Source organism: Moschus berezovskii, chromosome 12 (assembly GCF_049115385.1).
Source record: "Moschus berezovskii isolate FMDL1 chromosome 12, NW_MosBer_1.0, whole genome shotgun sequence".
Taxonomy (NCBI): Eukaryota; Metazoa; Chordata; class Mammalia; order Artiodactyla; family Moschidae; genus Moschus; species Moschus berezovskii.
The window spans coordinates 26389394-26410750 of record NC_142471.1 but is presented as its reverse complement, the minus strand read 5'-3'; the positions used below and the strand labels follow the sequence as shown (position 1 = coordinate 26410750).

At 50.0% G+C, this 21357-nt stretch overlaps 1 protein-coding gene across 4 annotated transcripts in view; it reads right to left on the bottom strand.

Annotated features, from left to right (window-relative positions):
• The window catches only part of TSPAN15 (tetraspanin 15), a 56581-nt gene extending 36204 nt beyond the window's left edge, over positions 1–20377 (bottom strand). Inside the window, exon 1 of one of the 4 annotated variants that reach the window (XM_055425574.2) lies at positions 20166–20377. In XM_055425574.2, coding sequence (XP_055281549.1) covers positions 20166–20261 — 96 coding nt within the window. In that variant the 5' untranslated portion in view covers positions 20262–20377. Of the gene's footprint in view, positions 1–11558; positions 11844–20165 lie in introns of those variants that run through there. The other 3 variants (XM_055425572.2, XM_055425573.2, XM_055425571.2) reach the window with 3 other exon arrangements.
• Between the last annotated feature and the right edge of the window lie 980 nt (positions 20378–21357).

The window sequence follows — 21357 nt, the reverse complement described above, 5'->3', positions numbered from 1 at the left end:
TTAGCAGCAGCAGTTAACCAACCAAACAGAAAAGTCTCAGCTATGGGGCAGCTCATGTTCCAGTTGGGGAGAAACAAATAAATTTTTAAAAGTATATGGAATGTCTTGGTTATGAGGGCTATGAAGACAGAAACAGGAAAGGAGGCCAGGAAGGCTGATGGAGGGGGCTGGCATTTTCAATACCACTGCCAGGGAGAGTGATATTGGAGTGAAGACTTGAAGGGGTAGGGGACTCTCTACCATCCACACAGATACACAGGTGAACATCCAAGCAGCTACCAAGACCTTGGAATGTGCCCATGTGTTCAGAAAATAGCTGCGACAGCCCGATGGTGGGGAGACCGGAGGGGAGGAGGTGAGAGGGCAGGGGTGTGGGCTGCAGAGCAGGCGGAACCTTTGAAGCTATTGAGAGGACTCTGACTTTTGCTCTGAGTGGGTGAAAGGCACTCCAAGTTTGCAGAGGAGTGATCTGATCTGACTTGGATTTTTAAATGAGTTACTCTGAAACTGCTGCGCTGAGAACTGGGGGATGGAGATATGGAATCGGAACGGTCAGGAATCTGCTGCAGCAACCTAGATGCTGGGTGAGGGTGGCCTAGACCAGGACGGGCATGTGCAGGTAGCAAGAATCCGGCAGACTGGATATACTCTGAAGTTGAAGTTAGGAAAATCACTGACATAATTTGAGCAGGGAGTCCCATGCTCAGATTTGCTTTCAAAAGTTATTTGGTAGACAGAATATTCACACAGCCTCAGGTGTCACCCACAGCTTAGGCATTCGTTATCACGGGGAAATGCATGCTTGCAATGGAGAGGGCTGGGGGTCAAGCCTGGCATGCAGAGCAGCCGAGTGGCCGAGCATTACACCTCCTATACCTCCCACATACCCTGTGCAGCACTCATACAGGAAATTTATGTTGTTGTTGTTCAGTCACTAAGTCATGTTCGACTCTTTGTGACCCCAGGGATTGCAGCACACCAGGCTTCCCCGTCCTTCACTATCTCCCGAAGTTTGCCCAAACTCATGTCCATTGAGTCAGTGATGCCATCCAACCATCTCATCTTCTGTTGCTCCTTTCCCCTCCTACCCTTAATCTTTCCCAGCATCAGGGTCTTTTCCATTGAGTCAGCTCTTCACATCAGGTGGCCAAAGTATTGGAGCTTCAGCTTCAGCATCAGTCCTTCCAAAGAATATTCAGGGTTGATTTCCTTTAGGATTGACTGGTTTGATCTCCTTGCTACCCAGGGGACTCTCAAGAGCCCTCTCCAGCACCACAGTTCGAAATGTATGGCCTGAACCTATTACCAGGAAATCATAAAGTAAATCCAGAACACTGATGTTCTATAGATCAAGGGCCTGGAGGCTTCAAAGGAATCAAAAACAGTGAAGAGAGTCTAGGTTAGGGGAGATGAAAGAGACACATCACAGCCAAAACATGTGGACCTAGATCGGGTAAAATATTCACTACAAAAGACATTTGGAGAACAAGGAGGGGAATCTGGATATGGATGGCACAGATGTTCTATCTAATGGTAATTTGTTTTCAGATGGACAATGGTAGCATGTGGAAAAATGCCCCTTTTGGAAAGCTGCTTGTTGGGGTATGTAAGGCTGTGGTCACAAAGACTGCAGTCAAAAAAAAAGTATTGAGAGAGAAGTTTTGGGGGGAAGAAAGAGAGAGAGATTTAAAACAAGATGCTAATAATAACATACAGGTATTCTTTGAATTCCTCTTTCAAATTTTCTGTGGGCTTAAAATTCTTTTTTCAAAGTTCATTTCCCTGTCGCGGCTAATTAGGCACTATTGATTTAGTGCTCTCCGTCTTGCACAAGAGGCTTCTCCCACTCCACCCCAACCAGACCCCAAGCAACCAAGCCAAGCAACAAAGAGGCTCCACCCCACACATCCATACACGCTGGTTATCTGCAAACAGAGCATCTATGGGGTGTCCCTGCAGACTGTGGGCAGCCAGACATCACCCCACAGCACCTGGCACAGGGCCCAGCACGTGCCACTGGTGATTGGGGCGGGGGTGAGCGGAGGGGACTCAGGGAGTCCGGTGTCCAGGCTCCAGCCACTGAGCAGTTCTCCTTCCAACAGGAAGAGGCAGGAAGAGGGCTCATGCAGGCAGGGCCAGCAGATCCACGTGGATATCTGGGCCCAGCAAGCCTCTCCCTCTCCACTTTCTTTCTTCTTAAAAAAATATTTATTTATTTTATTTGGCTGCACCGGGTCTTAGTTGCGGCATTCAGGAATGTCAATCTTCCCTGCATTGAGCAGGATCTTTAGGTGTGGCATTCAAACTCAGTTGCAGCATGTGGGATCAAGTTTTCTGACCAGGGAATGAACCCAGGCTCCCTGCTTTGGGAACTCAGGGTCTTAGCCACCAGATCACCAGGGAGGCCCCTCCTTCTCCACTTCCTGAATTTCCCTAAGCAAGGGCCTAGTAGTTCTTGGTGGATTAGGCAAATGTGGGCAGGTAACACATGACTATCTTCCCTGGGACTCCAGAATCTGTATCATTCGGGGCTCAGAGATCACCCCTCGTGTTTCAGATGGGATCTTTTTTGTCAAAATGAGATCCAATGTAATGCTGGATCCTGATTATTTTTTCTAATGCATTGTGAGAAACATCTTAAGGACAACTGGCAAAGTTTTCACATGGACTTGCTCTTTTATTAGGCATGATGATGATGTTGTGGCTATACCCAAGGACACTTTTTTTTAAAGGAGATGCATCCTGGATATCTGCAACTTATTCTGACATTGCCACATGTTAAAATGATCGATTCTGGCTAGTGGGCATATATGGCTTCCCTGTACCTCAGCTGGTAAAGAATCTGCCTGCAATGCAGAAAACCTGGGTTCAATCTCTGGGTCAGAAAGATCCCCTGGAGAAGGAAATGGCAACCCACTCCAGTATTCTTGCCTGGAGAATCCCATGGACAGAGGAGCCTGGCGGGCTGGTCCACAGGGTCCCAAAGAGTCAGACACAGCTGAGCGACTAAGCACAGCACAGCAAAGTGGGCCTGTGGGTATTCGCCATCATTCTTTCACCTTTTTTATGCTTTATATATATATTTTTACAATAAAAATATTGAAGTGGCAAGCAAGGTCCAAGTTCCATTTCTTCTAAGAGGAGATCTGTTCATAGTCTGAGTCTCCCTTTGGCCTGGGAGGTCTCAGTGGCCACACCCAGGGGCCGGCTCAACGAGGGCTCAGGCCCGGCAGCCTCCTCTGGCTTGGAATTAATGCCCTCACCAGATGTTCCTCTAACTGCCAACCAGGACTAAATACTGGCTGTGATGGGAACCTGCCTATTACCCGTCCAGCAAGAACACAGGAAAATAGCACCCGGGGCTGTGGGACATGCTCCCCCCACGCTTGGGGGGAAAGCCTGGAGGAAGGCACAGAGAGGGTCCCTTGTCACCTTCAATTGCATCCTTCTCTGCTTTAAGGAAGTTAGGAACAGAGAAGTTGCACATGGGAAACCAACAATATGAGGTCAGCTGGTGCCAGCCACGGGAGCAGGTAAAGGCCATGTGAACTGCGCTCCCTGAGGCTGGGCTGGTGTGACTGGCAAAGAGCATGTGCCAGCTGAGCCCACTTAGGAGCTGTGTGACCTTGGATAGACCACTTTCCTCTTGGAGAGTCAGCTGATTCTGCTGCTAAATAGGAATGAAGTGTGTGTGTGTACACGCTGTCATGTCTCTTTGTGACCCCATGGACTGTAGCCCCCAGGCTCCTTTGTCCATGAGAATTCTTCAGGCAAGAATACTGGAGTGTATTGCCATGCCCACCTCCAGGAGATCTTCCTAACCCAGGGATCAAACCCAGGTCTCCCACATTATAGGTGGATTCTTTACCGTCTGAGCCACCAGGAAAGCCCAGGAATACTGGAATGGGTAGCTTATCCAGGGGGTTTTCCCCACCCAGGAAATTGAACCAGGGTCTCCTGCATTGCAGGCAGATTCTTTACCAGCTGAGCTACCAGGGAAGCCCTCTTTACCACTCAGTTCAGTTCAGTTCAGTCGCTCAGTCGTGTCCGACTCTTTGCAACCACATGAATCACAGCACGCTAGGCCTCCCTGCCATCCACCCAAAAAGGAATGATAATACCTGCCTAATGGTCACTCAAAGGACGCAGTGAGAAGGGGAAGTTCCTTTGTAAAGTGCTGTAACACATAATGAGACTCCCCATTCTTTCTTTAAGGTCAGCAGATACAAAGCCTAGTAAGTGCCTACACCTGACCAGGAAATGCCACAGTTTTTCTTTAAACTGACTGACTTTTCTTACTAAGACAAATACGGTCCTGACCTAACCTAATCTACATCTATGAAATCATAAATCTGAGGGACTAATTATTTTCTTTAATACACATTACACCTAATACACACATATTAAATTTTAAAATGTCCTGCCCAGAAGCACCTGAAATCACTGTGGGCCACTGGCACAAGGGATATGGCGCTGTTCCAGCCCCTTCTCTTATTTGAGGCCCAGAGAGCAGCAGTCACTCCCACAAGGTCACACAGCACACTAGCCCTTGGTCAGCAGCTGTGACCCAGGCCTCCAGACTCCCAAGGCCAGTGCTCTCTCCAAGGCAAGCTGCCTTCTCTCATTGGGAACAAAGAGTTCTCACACCCTCACACATCCTCTCCTAAAAAGAAAAATTAAAAAAAAAAAACCTGTTTCTGAAGGCTCCATTTCTTCCTTCCTGTAGCTCCAGAGAGCCTACAGCCTGAAGGGGACTAGCCCAGGTGTCCTGGGCCCCTTCAGGGCTGCCCCCGCCCATTCCACAGAGTGGGGCAGTCAACCCATCTCCCTGAGGAGCCCAGGGTCCCTGCCCCAGAAAGTTGATCCCTACTCCAGTGCCCTTTCTCCTCTAGCAGCACCTTAGGGAGAATCTGACAGCCCCTGTATGCCTGCATGCATGTGTGCATGCTAAGTTGTTTCAGTCATGTGTGATTCTTTGTGACCCTATGGACTGTAGCCCACCAGGCTCCTCTGTCCATGGAATTCTCCAGGCAAGAATATTGGAATGGATTGCCATGCCTCCTCCAGGGGATCTTCCCGACCCAGGGATCGAACCCACGTCTCTTACACTGGCAGGCACGTTCTTTTCTATTAGCACCACTTGGGAAGCCCCCAAGTATTTCCTGTATGGCTCAGTTCAGTTCAGTTCAGTTCAGTCACTCAGTCGTGTCTGACTCTTTGCGACCCCATGAGTCACAGCACGCCAGGCCTCCCTGTCCATCACCAACTCCCGGAGTTCACTCAAACTTATGTCCATCGAGTCGGTGATGCCCTTCAGTCATCTCATTCTCTGTCGTCCCCGTCTCCTCCCACCCCCAATCCTTCCTAGCATTAGACTCTTTTCCAGTGAGTCAACTTGTCGCATGAGGTGGCCAAAGTGTTGGAGTTTCAGCCTAGGAAATGTTAAATGAGTGACTAAAGGATAGAACCAAAGAACAAACAACTCATCCCCAAACAGCCCACCTCCCTTAAAAGTGTTCTCCTCCTAAGGACAAATACCTGGGACAGGAAGGCATTGACAAGTTTGCCAGAAGAGAGAGAGTAAGGTTTTGCATTTACTTGCAAGTCCCCTAACCTCTCTGAGCCTCTCTTTACCTCAGTATAGAATGGGGCAATGACCCTAAAACTGCTCTTGGGGTTGCTGGAGGATTAAAAGAGAGAATGTCTAGGAAACAACACAGTCGAGCACAAAGGAAGGGCTCATTCATTGTTAGCTTTTAAAAGACAAGAGTCTTCCCTGGCAATCCAGGGGTTAAGACTCCTCACTTCCACTGCAGGGTGCACGGGTTCAATCCCTGATCAGGGAACTTAAGATCTCACATGACCAGTTAAAAGGTAAATTAATACTAGAAATGTAATTTATTATATGATAAATATAATTAACACTACTGTAGGTCATATATGAAACTTTTTAAAGAGTAAATCCTAAGCATTCTCATCACAAGGAAAAAATTTTCTTTTCTATTTCTTTAATTTTATATCTATTGATACATAAGACGATGGATGTTCACTAAAGTTACTGTGATAATCATTTCATGATTTAATTCAAACCATTATCAAATCATTATGTACACCTTCAATATATACAGTCCTGTATGTCAATCATATCTCAATAAAGCTGGAATAAAAATTAAAAAGACAAAAGAGGAGGAAGCACAAGGCACAACCAGATTCAGTTCAGTTCAGTCGCTCAGTCGTGTCCGACTCTCCGCGACCCCATGAATCACAGCACGCCAGGCCTCCCTGTCCATCACCAACTCCCAGAGTTCACTCAAACTCATGTCCATAGAGTCGGTGATGCCATCCAGCCATCTCATTCTCTGTCGTCCCCTTCTCCTCCCGCCCCCAACCTTTCCCAGCATCAGAGTCTTCTCCAGTGAGTCAACTCGTCGCATGAGGTGGCCAAAGTATTGGAGCTTCAGCTTTAGCATCAGTCTCTCCAATGAACATCTAGGATTGATCTCCTTTAGAATGGACTGGTTGGATCTCCTTGCAGTACAAGGGACTCTCAAGAGTCTTCTCCAACACCACAGTTCAAAAGCATCAATTCTTCGGCGATCAGCTTTCTTCACAGTCCAACTCTCACATCCATACATGACCACGGGAAAAACCATAGCCTTGACTAGACGGACCTTTGTTGGCAAAGTAATGTCTCTGCTTTTAAATATACTATCAAGGTTGGTCATAACTTTCCTTCCAAGGAGTAAGCGTCTTTTAATTTCATGGCTGCAATCAGCATCTGCAGTGATTTTGGAGCCCCAAAAAATAAAATCTGACACTGTTTCCACAACCAGATTAGACAGAGGTTAAACAAGGGGGGGTTTCTAATTGCAAAGGGAAAGCTTAATTCTAAGTAAGGTGAGCACCAAAGGAGACTGCAGCGGAAAAGGAAGACAAAAACAGGGTTGCTCCTGTCTCAGGACTGTGGGCCCCTGAACAACTCCTGTCCTCTTCTTTCTGCTCTGATGCTAAGCCCACCTCCCCTCCAGGATGGAAAGAGTCAAGTGGCTGCTTCCGCCCAGAACCCAAGTCTCCACTGCTGACTAAGCCTCCCCATAAGCCTCCCCATCAGCCGGAGCCTCCTGGGAGCTGCTGGCCGGCTCCACCCCAATCACAGAATGTCTGCCGCTGTCCTGAGCACACTGCTAGGATGCAGTGAGTGCCAGCCCCTCAAGGGACAGGGACACGACTGGACCATCTGTCCCCTGACCCAGCATAGGGTCAGGCAAATAGAGCTCCCTCGTGTAAGGCTGAAAAGAATCAGGTCAGAGGCATGTACAGAGTTCTTTCTAGCTGCCTGAGTTCTTTCTAGCTCTGCAGAGAAGGCCAGTCTGTGACAGGTCACACATCAGGCCTCTGCAGCAGGTGCAGCAGCAGGCCCGTTTACAGGGGAGGACACCAATAATGCCAGCGAGAGAGGATGCCAATGGGGTGAAATCACTGAGCAGTTCCCATTGTCCCCTCTGAATGGAGGCATTAGAACCAGAGGCACTTTCTGTGTGGTCTGGTCTCAGTTCCCTCTGCTCCGGAAGGAAGGTGTTGCTACACCACATGCCCTCCATGGCCCTTCGAAGTTCGCCCAACTGGAACTCCACCATATCCTAAATGCCCCAAGGGATGGGTGACTCTCCTGTTCTGAGAAGCTGTAGGGCAACAGCAGATGTTTCACAGCCCCGCTTGGCAAGCAGCTTAGATTTAACTATTTTCAGAATCAGGACGTCCTTCCTGAGAGCCAACTTGTACTCCCTTCCCATGCTTTAACCTCTTTCTATCAGGCTCTCCTCGTAGAGGAAAAACCCTTGCGAAATCAGTTGTAGAGCACAGCCTTCGATCTGCGTGGGCAGACGCTGGAAAGGGGCGGGGCCTGCATGGAGCCAGGCCGCTTGAGGGGCAGGGCTTCGTGAGGGGCGGGGCCCCAGTGGGGTGGGACTGTGGGCCTTCCACCTGGCCAGCCAGGCTCCTCCCCCCGCCCCACCCCTTCTCCTCCGCATTCAGCACCTGCTGAAGGGAAAGGAATTTTCAAGGCCTTGCTCAACTGGGCCCCTCCCTAGCCAGGCAACCGGGTGAAGCAGAAAGGGCTTGCACTGGTTCTCTGGGCTGCCACAGCAAATTACCACAAAGGGCTTAGAACAACAGAAACGCATTCTCTCAAAATACTGAAGGCCAGAAGCCTGAAACCAAGGTGTGGCAGGGCCATGCCTCCTCCAGAGGCTCCAGGGGAATAGCCTCCCTCACCTCTTCCAGCTTCTGTGGGTGACTCCAGGCATTCCTTGGCCTCTGCATTCACACGGCTTTCCCCTCGGCGTGTCTGTCTTCTCTTCTGCCTCAAAGCTCCCTCTGCCTTTCTCTTACAAGGATGCTTGTCATTTCAGTTTAAGCCATGTTCAATCAATCCAGGGTGACTTCATCACAAGATTCTGAACCCAATTATATCTGCCAAGACCCTTTTCCCAAATAAGGCCACATTCACAAGTTCTGTGAGATGAATATATCTTTTATGTTGTTGTTGGGGGTTGGGGGGGGGGGGAACATTCAACCCACTACAGAACTCATGGTCAGAGTCAGAAGTCAAGTCCTCATCCTTCCACTAACTGGGCCATTACAGTGACCCCGAGCAGCTTCATCACAGCCATCTGAAACTCTGCTTCCCTTCCTTGCCGCACCTCCCGTGTAGAGTCATTACTGCAGGTCACTGATACTCAGTAGATCACAGTCAGCCTTCCAACACAACGCCGACAGATCAGCTATTCTCAAACTGGAGACACAACTGAAGGGGAGAAATGATCACAGCTCACCCTCTAAGTGCGTGAATCCCTGACTCAAGAAATTTCAAGTCTGGTTCTATAGAAACGTCTTCAAGTTACAAAGTTAACTACAGGGAAGCGTTGTCTTTAAAGCAGATAAAGTGATATTGTAAAGATAACAAAAGGAAAACAGAATTCTATGGATACCCACCCACAACCAGATACATCTAGATCCCCAGAGAAGTTCAGCCTCCACACAGTCACCCACATGCCAAGGCTGGTGGTCTCTACACACCTCCACCAGCCCCGACTGGGTGCTGCCAACACCCCCCACATCCCCCACTTGTCCATGCCCACCTAGCATGCTCCCTCCACTCTAGGACAGCTCCCTCCCAGCGAGCTTCTCCCAAACAGGCACACCAACTTCCCCAGCCCACAGACACTGTCCAGATGGTCAGCGAGGTTGGGAAAATATTCAGCAAGTCAGTCAGGATTCAGCTAGTGAGAAAGTCGGCTTGGAAACCAGGCCACTCCATCAGAATTCCCTCACAGACACCGCCATGAGCTGCAGTTTCTACTCCAATGGCTCCTTAGAATCACCTGGGGAAGTTTAAAAATTATCGGTGCCTGGGCCCCAACCCAGACCCATGGAATCAGCTGTGAAGATGGATCTTAGACACATGTACTTGTGAAATCCACGAGACGGGAGGCCTCACAGATCCAATGGCATAGAAGGTCCTGTCTTTTGACCTCAGGAAGTGACCCAGTCTCTAAATTCGTGCCAGCCTCAGAAGCCAGCACCCCACTCCACACCAGCCGGGTACTTGGCCCCGGTCTGTGATGGGGCAGGCTGGAGGCTGCCCTCTGCCCACCACCAAGCACAATGCGCCCTTCTCTGGGCCCAGTGCCTAACTCTCAGTGGATGCACAGGAACTGACCACAGCTCCCTTCACTGAATCCAATACAGCCCATCTTCTGGTTGGGATGGCAAACAGCACAGGGAGCCCTGTGACTTGTCCAAGGCCACCGCCACATCTGGGAGGGGCTTTCCCGCAGGAAGGGGAGGGCTCTGAGAATGACCAGGCCAAGGCTGTTCTCCTTCTACCCTCTGGGCAAATATTTACTTCCCCGCAGACTAAGATGCAAATATCTCCATTAGTGAGAAAGTCTCCTTTGGAAAGAATTAAACAAAACACAACAGGTACAATTTTCACAGTGAAACAGCTCTGCTCTCAGGGATGGAGGCTAACAGTGGGTTGTGTCAGTCATGTCTCCCTCCCTAGGCCTCAGTCCCCTCAGCTGTAAAAGGGGATGAGTGTACAGCTTACAGGGTTGTTCTGAGAACCCAGAGAAGTGAAGTGCAAGTTCAGTGATGTAAGTGCAAAGTGGAGGCTCCTCCCACCCTCAGCCTCTCTGCCAACACCCAGCAAGCTGCCACCTGGCTCCCACCCAGTGATGCCACTTCTCCCGGCATCCATGCTGATGCTTATTACACAAGACACCCTGCTAAGAGCTCTGGAGGCATTGCCCACCCAAGCCTGTTTCTGTTCAAGGTACAAGGGTTACCTCATTTCCACAGACAAGAAACTGAAGCACAGAGTTGCTCATGACTTGTCCACGGTCACGGTCACTCAGTCAATCAGACCTGCTCCCCACCCATCAAACAAGAAGCGGTCATTCTCCTAACTAGTTGCCTAGTAGAGCTGGGCCTCCAGGCCTAGTTCCCCCAGTGGGTGTTTCTGACCTCAACAACCAGGCCCAAGAAACATCCAATTCTGCAGTGACCCTCACTCCCCTCCCGAAGCTCACCTCCACTCCTTTCAGCCTGGCCTCTGCGCTCCTCCAGCCCAGCTCCCACCTCCTGGAAGTCTGCCCAGGGCTCCTCTGCAGTCACAGCCAGCCAGTCAGGCAGAAAACCACACACCATCTCCAGCTGGCCACTGCTGCCTGATTTCAGTTTCCATCTCCTTCGTGGGCTGACCTTTTCATCGTCTCTTCTCCTAATCTGCTCCTTGGTCTCTCCTCCTCCTAGCCTAGGCAAGGAGGCCCAGCCTGCAGCTGAACAGTGCCCCTGTTGACATCATCTGTCTGACATTCTCTGGCAAGGGTAGACCCTGCCTTTGTCCCAGAAGTGCTTCTCCCATCCCCTCTTCTCCCAGCTGGGTGTTCCCAGCGCCTTCTAGTTAGGCTAGACCCGCATGGTCAGCATATGGCACAGAGCCTCTACTGGTGCACCATTAAAGCCAGGAACTAAAGGGTAGAAAGGACCCAGCTCCCAGAAGAAGCCACATGTTCTCCCAAGAGGTCAGACTTTTCCACCCAAGGGCAAAGCCACAGCCATCTGCTCTAAGCAGGCAGAGCATCCCCAGCAGAAAGTAACCTCCTCTGATAAGACAAGTTCCAGAAGTTATCACATCTAATGTCCCAGTTCCCTTGAGTTCTTTAAGGCTCCCCAGGTAAGTCTCCATCCCTCCGTGGATCAGGCCTACCGTGAGCTGGGAGCTTCCGCATCTCTCATCTTGCAGGATCCTCCCCACAGTATCCATAGATGAGTCATCTAGCAGGCTCAGGGAGTCCACTCTTTACCCAGAGTCACAGCAGAACCAGCACTTGATCCATGTCTCCAGATGGCACTGCCATCAAGTCCTGACAGTGAAACCTCCCCCCAGGTCACTCAGACCCCAGACTCCTCATACGACCAGACTCCCACCAGTCTCTCCTCCCATAATTTGGTCCTCTTAGGCTTCCTCATGTGCTGCAACCATACCTGCCTACCTCAGGGCCTGTGCACTTGCTGCTCCCTCCATCTGAGATGTTCTCTGCAGGTCTTTTGCGCGGCTGGCTCTTCTCAGTCTTTGCACGCATGCTCAGTTGCTCGGTCATGTCCAATTTTTCGCGATCCTATGGACTGTAGCCCGCCAGGCTCCTCTGTTCATGGGATTTTCCAGGCAAGAATACTGGATTGGGTTGCCATTTTCTCCTGCAGGGGATCTTCCCAACTCATGGGTCAAACCCCGTCTTCTTCATCTCCTGCACTGGCAAGCTGATTCTCTACCACTGAACCACCTGGGAAGCCTCTCAGTCTTTGAGTTCCTCATAAAGTCTTTCCTTGACCACCCCACTTAAAGTAGGAACTTCCACCCTTCCCCACTTCGTCCCTAATTTGCTCCTTAACACCTATCACAGCTATGTGTATTTAGTGGTTTGTCTGGCTTCCAGACAAGTCTGTCTTGTTCACAGTTGTTTCCTGGTTAACGATCACTGTGCCTGGTATACACAGTAGGCATTAAGTAACTATTTTGTTGACTGAATAAGCAAACAAATGGTCCCCACCTTGGAGGGAATGGCGTGTCAAGACTGGACTCTCCTGCCTTCCATGAAGATGTCGATTTCAACCCACTCACCTCCAGAGGTGCTCTCTGGGAGAGGTCTGTCTTTTCAATCCCCCATGCCCAGGCTTACCCAGAAGACATCTTTCCCCTGTATTTGGAGCCAGCTGGTCCAGAAAGTTCACTCTCAGTCCCCAGTCTGGTTGACTCTGAGTCCTATCCCAGGTCGGCACTGTGAGCCACCCGGAGAGAAGAGGCACTGGGCAGGGGGAAGGGGAAGGGCAGGCTGTTACTCCTGCTTCTCAAGAACAACCAACCAAAGGTAGCAGTGAGGTTCCAACCCAGTCCGACAGCATGAAACAACCCTTCTCTTACAGGAAAAGGCAGGTTTACCCACATTAGCCTCGACTGAAACTCCAATACTTTGGCCACCTCATGTGAAGAGTTGATTCACTGGAAAAGACTCTGATGCTGGGAGGGATTGGGGGCGGGAGGAGAAGGGGACGACAGAGAATGAGATGGCTGGATGGCATCACCGACTTGATGGACATGAGTTTGAGTGAACTCCGGGAGTTGGTGATGGACAGGGAGGCCTGGCATGCTGTGATTCATGGGGTCACAAAGAGTCGGACACGACTGAGTGACTGAACTGAACTGAAGCACAAAGAAACTTTCTTGGGGCCTTACTTGCTCATCTGGAAAATGAGAGCATTAGAAAATTCTCCAAACCCCTTCGGGGGCTGCCTTCTGGATTCTCTGGATTGTAAAGGTCCTGTGGCCTGGCTGGGGGAGGAGAGGGACCTCCCTGGGCCTGAGGCCTGAGCCCAGCCCCAGGCCATCTCTGGTCCCACGAGGCACGGTGAGGTGACCACCTCCACTATGAAGGCTGCCTCACTTTCTGCTTGAGTTTCACTATTTTCTTTTTGAAATGCTTGCCTAGAACAAGAAGGAAATAGAACTTCCCAATCAATCAAACACAGTAAAAAAAAAAAAAAAAGAAAATTAACTATCTACATATATGTATAAGGAAGGGGCTTCCCAAGTGGTGCTAGTGGTAAAGAACCTGACTGCCAATGCAGGAGACATAAGAGATGGGGGTTCGATCCCTGGGTTGGGAAGATGCCCTGGAGGAGGGCATGGCAACCCACTCCAGTATTCTTGCCTGAAGAATCCCACGGACGGAGGAGTCCGTGGGGTTGCAAAGAGTCAGACACAACTGAAGTCACTTAGCACGCACGCACAAATGTGTAATGAGATATCCAAATGAGCATTTACCCCAATAATGGTTCTTTTGGTGATAGAATCGAAAGTGACTTTTATTTTCATCTCTGTGCTTACCTGAATTGCTTGGAATTCTTTTTCAACTACGTGCCACATATTATTTTCGCATAAACTTTTCAAAACTTAAAAATTCCTGCTGTGCTCAAGAGGGAGGCCAGGTACCTAGCTCCTTCCAGAAATGCTGTTGTCTGGAGCCTAGAGCCCTGACAAGTGGAGGGACCACTGGGGGATGGGGGAGGGGGATACCATTGCTGGTAAAGGTCACAGTGACCCCATGAAGAAACTGAAGTCAGGTGGCTAAGTCCTGGTCTGGATCTGTCACTAACTTGCTGTGGGGTCTCCGATCTTTGCTTCTCCTCTCCAGGCCTGTTTCCTTCTCAGTAAAATGAAAAGTTCGCACTAGAGGTGCCTTCAAGGGCCCTTCTAGTTCTCAGTCTATGGCTCTTGAGCACCAAGAAGAATAGAAAGGAAGGCAGGGAAAGAATGGCTAACTCTTAAGTAGCTGGTGTAGTGTTTATCACATGGCAGGCATTGCTCTAAGCCCTGCCGATAATTAATCCATTTAAGGGTCTCAGCGACTCTCAGGTAGGTTCTGGTGTCACCCGTTTTTCAGATAAGACAACTAAGGCAGATGGAAGTTAATGCCTATGTCACTCAACCTGTAAGTGTCAGAGTCCGGATTTGAACCCAGATAGCTTGGTACAGAGTCCACACTCTTAACCATTAAACTTTGGGAAACTATAAAGCATCACAGGTCGAACTATGGTAATGAGGCCCATCCTTGAAGGGACAAGAAAGACTTAATATTGCCCGGCATTTATAATCTCCACCACCTATCCACATCCACTTCCTTCCCAATTATCAACACCGCTCAGCCCTGACACCCTTACCCAACTGAAAACCCTACCTGATTGTAAGGGGATAGGCTTGGTGCTTTCTAGACAGCCAGTATCTCCATGATCAGTCCAGCCCACTTTGTAAATTCAAAGCGTAAGCAAACTTGACCACTGCTGGCTACACACCCAGTTCGGCCTCTGATCCGGGCACCCATATCTCCAATCCCTGCTTCCGAGGTACAGGTCGGGACTCAGCCACCCCAATGCAACAAGCCTTTCCTGAGCACCTACTGTGTGCCCGGCCCTCAGACCAGTATCTGGAAGAGGATATGAAAGAGCTACTCCCCTGACCTCCACAGTCAGCGAGGAGCCCACAGTCCAGCGAGGAAAAAGTCATGTAAACAGATCTCTAGGATACCCTGTGGTCGGTGCTATAATTAGAGGTGTGTCCCCAGTGGGCTGAGGGCACATGTGTCAGAATGATTCACCCGTGCAGTGGGAAGAGGAGGCTCCAAGAGCCTGTGGATGAGCTCACCTCTCACTGAACTGGAAATGAGGACACCTGGAGGCTAGTGCCAGCTGTACTGAGTGACCTTGAGACATGCCCTGTCTGAGCCCCGGGGTCACCCTCTAAAAAAGAGAGGGCCCCCAAGCATGGCAAAAGGGATCTCGTAAGTGGTTCAAGGTCATGCTCATACTGACTCACAGACTAAGAGAAGTTTTCGTTGCTCATTTCCCTTCTGATCCTTCCAGTCTCATCAAGGAGCAAATCTCGGTTTTGGTGTCAGTTTGTCTTTACACCTCTCAAAACATCTGCCAACCTGCCTTTGGGACAACCCAGCCAAGCCTCAGGTTCGCAGCCTCTAGCATCCACAGAATCTAGCTAGGATTTAATAATGTTATTTTGTTCTCCCTGCCCTGTATTTACTGTCACTGTTGCCAGCTATTTTCGATGAGGAGTTTTTGTTCCCTGTTGTGTGTGTGTGCGTGTGCGCTCAGTCGTATCTGACTCTTGTGACCCCGTGGATTGTAGCCAGTCAGGTTCCTCTGTCCATTGAATTTTCCAGGCAAGAATACTGGAGTGGGTTGCCATGTAGTCCTCCAAGGGATCTTCCTGACTCAGGGCTCAAACCCGAGTCTCTTGTTTCTCCCTCATTGGCAGGCGGATTTTTTTTACCACTGCACCATTTAGGAAGCCTTCCCCATTGGAAGTAGTGATATAACGCCTCCTTTTATTTAAGTTTAGGGAATTTCCTGGCAGTTCAGTGGTTAAAAATAAATTTAAGTTTAGGGAATTCCCTGGCAGTTCAGTGGTTAGAACTCCACACTTTCACTGCCAAGGGCACAAGTTCACTCCGTGGTTGGGGTACTAACATCCTGCAAGTCACACGGGAAATAAACTTAAGTTTAAAAAGTGAATTGGTTTAAAGTAATATAACATCACACATAAATAATTTATAATACTTATAGCTTCTAGTATAGCTATTTTAACAACATTAATCAAAAATTTCAATACACGTACAAAAACAGGCAAAGCTGTTCTGTGTTATTAGACATCCCAATAGTGATTACTACTGGTGAGGAGTGGTAGTAACTGGCAGTGGACACAAGGAGGGTTTCTGGTTCTGCTGACAGTTATGTTGGTTGACCTGGGGGCTGATTATACAGTGATGTTCATTTTGTAAAAATTCATTAAGTTGTATGCCCTTAAGATGAGTGTATTCCCATACGTATATTATGTATTCATATAGCCTTTAACCCAGCAATTCCACTTCTAGAAATCACCCTGCAGACATACACACACATGTGCAAAATGATACATTCAAACATGCACTATTTGCAGTAATTAAAGATTGGAAACAACCTGAGTCCCCAAGCTGGAGACTGATGAAATATATTTTGGAATAGCCTACAGTGAATTCTGGGCTTCCCAGACAGCTTTAGTGGTAAAGAATCTGTCTGCCAATGCAGGAGACAAAAGAGATGTGGGTCCAATCCCTGGGTAGGGAAGATCCCCTGGAGGAAGGCACGGCAGCCCACTCCAGTATTCATGCCTGGAGAATCCCACGGACAGAGGAGCCTGGCGGTCTATAGCCCATGGGGTCACAAAGAGTCGGACACAAACTGAAGTGACTTAGCATGCACCCACAGTAAATTCTACACAGCCATCAAATAGAATGAGGCAGCCCCTATCAAAGCACCAAAATTTACACGGATTTAAATTAAAGTGAAAAGGTAAGGATAGAACTGTGTATAGTATGCTACTTTGTGTGTGTGTGTTCAGTCGTGTCTGACTCTTTGCGACCCCAAGGACTATAGCCCGCCAAGCTCCTCTGTCCATGGGATTTCCCAGGCAAGAATACTGGAGCGGGTTGCCATTTCCTTCTCTTTGGGATCTTCCTGACCCAGGTATCGAACCCACGTGTACCAAGTCTCCTGCATTGGCAGTCAGGTTCTTTATCACTAGTGCCACCTGGGAAGCCCAGAATGCTATTTTATGCAGGGGGAAAAAAAAGAGTATATGGCACATCCACATGTTTGTGCCTAGGATAGTATCTCAGAAAAGTATCACAAGAAACTCCTAACAGAGACTTCCCTGGCAGTCCAGTGGTTCAGATTCCACACTTCCAATATAGGGGGCATGGTCTGATCTCTGGTTGGCAAACTAAGATCCCACATGCCACAGGGAAAGGCCAAAAAAAAAAAAAGGAAGAATAAAGAAACTCACAAAAGTTATGGACAGGGCATACCAGGAGAGAGGGATTAGAGGAAGGCTTATAACTGAAGATTACTCTTTTATACATTAAATTTTGTACAATGTCCTTGCATTTCCTATTTGATGGTAAGTTTTAAAGCATAAAGTCCTACAGAAGGTGCATAGCTATGGTAAAACTTTTAGCTCCTTAGATACTGAAATGAAAATGTTAACTCCTTGGGCTTACAAAGCAAGTAACCCTTGGCCCCACTCCTCCTCCCAAGGGATGGCACTGAGCTAATAAGCTTTCCTGTAATGGTTTCCAGATAACAACAAACCCAGTCTAGGACAAATTACTTAAACTGAGCCTCCACCCTGAAGTCAAATTCTGGCACCTGAAGTTGCCCTGGCAGGTGGCTGGGTTCTTGGCATGCATAAAGAGATTATTAAGCACTAATACCTCCAGGGATGAGAAGTTAAAGATTTTTTAAGTCAGTCTCAGGTGGCTGAAAAGGGAGGATTCTGAGTCCCACCCTGCTCCCGAAGAGACAGAGCAAGGGCCACAGAGTGGTCTTTTCTTAAGGCTGCAGAGACAGTGGCAGGCAGGGCCTTGAAAATTCAAGCTTCGTTTTAACTGTGTGACTTTCTTTTTTATAGCACCGGGTTTGTCCACATGTCACTGTCTCCCCACACGGCTAACCCTAAAAACAATCCAGTGAGGTGTGGGGCAGGATATCAGTTATCCATTTTGTAGATGGAAAAATGGAGACACAAAAAATTAGGAGACAAAGCTATGGTCTTTTCAGTAGTCATGTATGGATGTGAGAGTTGGACCATAAAGAAGGCTGAGTGCCAAAGAACTGATGCTTTCGAATTGTGGTGTTGGAAAAAACTCTTGAGAGTCTCTTGGACATCACAGAGATCAAACCAGTCAATCTTAAGGGCAACCAACCTTGAATATTCTTTGGAAGGACTGATGCTAAAGCTGAAGCTCCAATACTTTGGTCACCTGATGCAAACAGCCAACTCATTGGAAGGCCTTGATGCTGGGAAAGATTTAAGGCAAAAGGAGAAGAGGGCAGTAGAGGATGAGACAGTTGGATGGCATCACTGATTCAATGGACATGAACTTGAGTGAACTCCAGGAGATGGTGAGGGGCAGGGAGGCCTGGCATGCTGCAGTCCATGGGGTCAAAAAGAGTCGGACACAACTTAGCAACTGAACAATTACAATGTTGAGAGAAGCGGTGAAGCCAAAAGAGCAACCCCCACCTTCTGACTCCTGGTCTCCTATTTCCCCATCTCCCGACCCATCAACTTTAGCCTTCTCCCTGCCAATTCTGACCTACAGGGAAGGAGTTTCTGAGGCCAGACAAACAAGGAGCAGGCAAAAAAATCCCAGAATCAGAATCAAGGGGTCCATGACACCATCTAGCCCAGCAGTTTTTAAACACTTATTATACACTTACCTGGGGAGGTTAAATAAGTAAAATAAATATGTATGCCAGGGCCCAGGCATCTAGAGTGTTTTTAAAATTCTGAGTTGATTCTGGTGCAACTTTGAGAGAGAACCACTGAGTGACAGCCCAGATCATCCCCATCCCAGTTTCACATAAAACCTTCTGCCACTGGGACTTCCCTGGTGGTCTCATGGCAAAGACTTCACAGTCCCAATGCAGGGGGCCCAGGTTTGATCCCTGATTGAGGAACTAGATCCCACATGCTGCAACTAAAGTTCCCACATGCCACAACTAAGACCCGGCACAGCCAAAATAAAAAATTATAAATATTAAAAAACAAAACAAAACACTTCTGCCTCCCTAGACCATCCATCAGTGAGTCTGTGCTACATCCTCCAGCCCCCCAGACATATTGCTCACCACTCATGCTCATCACATAGAGTCAGAGAACTGAACTGGGAGCTGGGTGAGTCAACTCACAGCTCTGAGGCCCCAAACAGGGAAGTGACTTGCCTAAGATCTCCCACTGAGGCAGTAACAGAACAAATCGAGAATCTGGATCTGGACACCAAGGTCACATCCACAGAGGGGTCACAAGGAAAGCCTGAAGGCAGATCTAGCAGTTCCCGCCAGACGAAAAGACTCAGTGAAGGTTGAGAAAGAGACCAGAGTGTGCATGTGTTTGCACGGGATGGGTGTCAGGTACCTGGGCAAGTCTGCCCTGTGGCATATTGGGGGCAGGGTAACTATTCTAGAGTGGCCTGGCACTGGCCTATAGAAAGAAGTCCTCATCTCTAGGAGGGGGACCAGCCCAGTCTGAAATCTCCAAAGCGAAATCCAGTCTTTTGGGTCAGCTTACCAGGAAGGCCAGCTCCCCTGTCCATAATAATAACAATGGCTGAGACTTCTTGAGCTCTTTGCTGGTCCCTGTTCTAAGCAATGGACTTGACCTGTTTCAGTTAATCCCCACAACCATTCTGAAAGTTGAGTATCATCACTGTTTCTATTGGCAGATGAGGAAACCATGGCCTCAGGAGATGAAGTAACTTCCCCACTATCACTCAGCTGGAAAGTGGTAGTGGCAGGATGCGACTGGTTCATGTCCAACCACAACTATCCTGTCCCCCAATAGGAGAGAAGAGAAGGTAAAGTGCAGGGGCTTGTTAAAGTTCTGAGCACCTAAAAGCATCTGGAGATCTCCCCAGACACTTCTGGTGGAATCCGCCTGACCACACCTCCCACAAGGCATCCTCCTTCCACCCAAGAGGAAACCGCGGCACAATGGGGAGGCATCCTCGGGGACGTCGGCAGGTATATAGTGGGACAGGATAAGGAGTCCAGGTCTCCCAACCCCAGACCACAAAGCCTGACCCCTGCTCCACAGAATGATGGGGAGGCGAACTCAGTAACACCCGGCAGGCGGGGCGGGAGCAGCCAAACGTGGTAACCACAGCCTGCCGCCCCAGCTCAGGCTAGTGGACTCGTAGAGCCAAACTGCTGGTCAGGTGCACACAGGTGAGCCACGCGGAGCTCCTTCGCGGTAGCCCTTGCCAACGAGCTCGAAGGCTCCCCACCCGGCGGCTGAAATTCAGGCTGAGCTCGAGCAGCCAGAATTTCCTGGTTCCCAAGGAAAGTGGGACGAGAATCCAGTTGTGCGCTTCTGCCCCCTCCCTGGAGCACCCAACCCAACCCCCATTTCCCCCACCCCCGGCGCATCGTGCGGGTCAACAAGGGAGTGCGCTCTCCCCCTCCCATCCCGGGGCCCGACTGGGGTCACTCACCCAGAACACTGTGGAGTAGATGACCAGCGAGAACTTGAGCCAGAGGTAGGAGAAGCGCGCGCAGTAGCGCACCTGCTCCGAGTCCCCGCGGGGCATCCTGGGGGGCTCCAGGGCTGGGGCCCTCGCTGCCAGCAGCCCCACCTGCGGCTGCCGGACCGGCTCCCGGCCCCGCCACCGGCGCTCGCTCGGGGACTGACACCGGCGAGCCGCAATCACAGCTCCGGCCAGGGACCGGCCAGCCCCAGCGGCCAATGGGCGCTCGGGGAGGGGGCGGGCCTGGGGCGGGGCGGAGGCCCTGGACCCAGAGGAGGCCAAGGCAGGGGCGGGGGCGAGGGTTGTGCGAACCAGGTCGCGGGCAAATCTGGAAGCGCCCGTGCTAAGGCGCGCTGTGGGGCGTGGGAGAGCGTGTGCAGAGGGTCGCGACGGAGAGAGTTAGTGTGCTTCATTCGGGGCACATAGAATGCCCGCTTTCTACTGCGGTCAAGAGGGAAGACCCCGGGGAAAGAGCAGGAATTTATGGCTAAGGCGTTAAAAAGTGTGCAATTAGGTGTGCAAGGCATGAATGGAATAAGGAAATGGAGTTGTTCAGTCTAAGCGGGGCGGGGGGGTCGCATCTGAGAAGGCGCCGCAGACCAGGGTGGGGCAGAGGGCCCTCTTGGAAAGCCCCACAGTTCCTTTTGTAACAGCGGGAGGCTTTCCCCCAAGTCTCGGATCCTCTCCTTCACTGGGAGTAGGTGAGATAGCAACCCTGCCCCCATGGCCTCCTCCTCCGAGAAGCCCTCACCCACTAGCCCCAACTCAGGGGCCTCAGCCCTTGCACACAGCCCAGGTCTGACCCTGCCTCTTTCCACCAGGCCTTTCCTCTGCCTGGGGTCAAAGTCTGTCTTCCTGGCTGTGAGTCTGTCTCCCACGGCCCCTGCTTGACTCACTGCTGTTTTCCTTTCCCCGCAGGCCTAGCTCAGCTGGGAACTTGGGAACCAGGCAATCCATGTTTGTGGCATTCAGGAATTAAATATGTGAGTTCAAGGCAGGGCTGGGTGGGGTCCCTGGTGGCGACTTCGGGAACGGCACTCTAGTCCCATTCCCGGGATCTGAATTCCCAAGCCTGCCAGAGACAGATAGAGACCGGTGGCCAGCCCCCAGGGTTCTGCCGGTTTTACTGTAGAAGGAAGCAAGTAAGGTCTGGATGGGG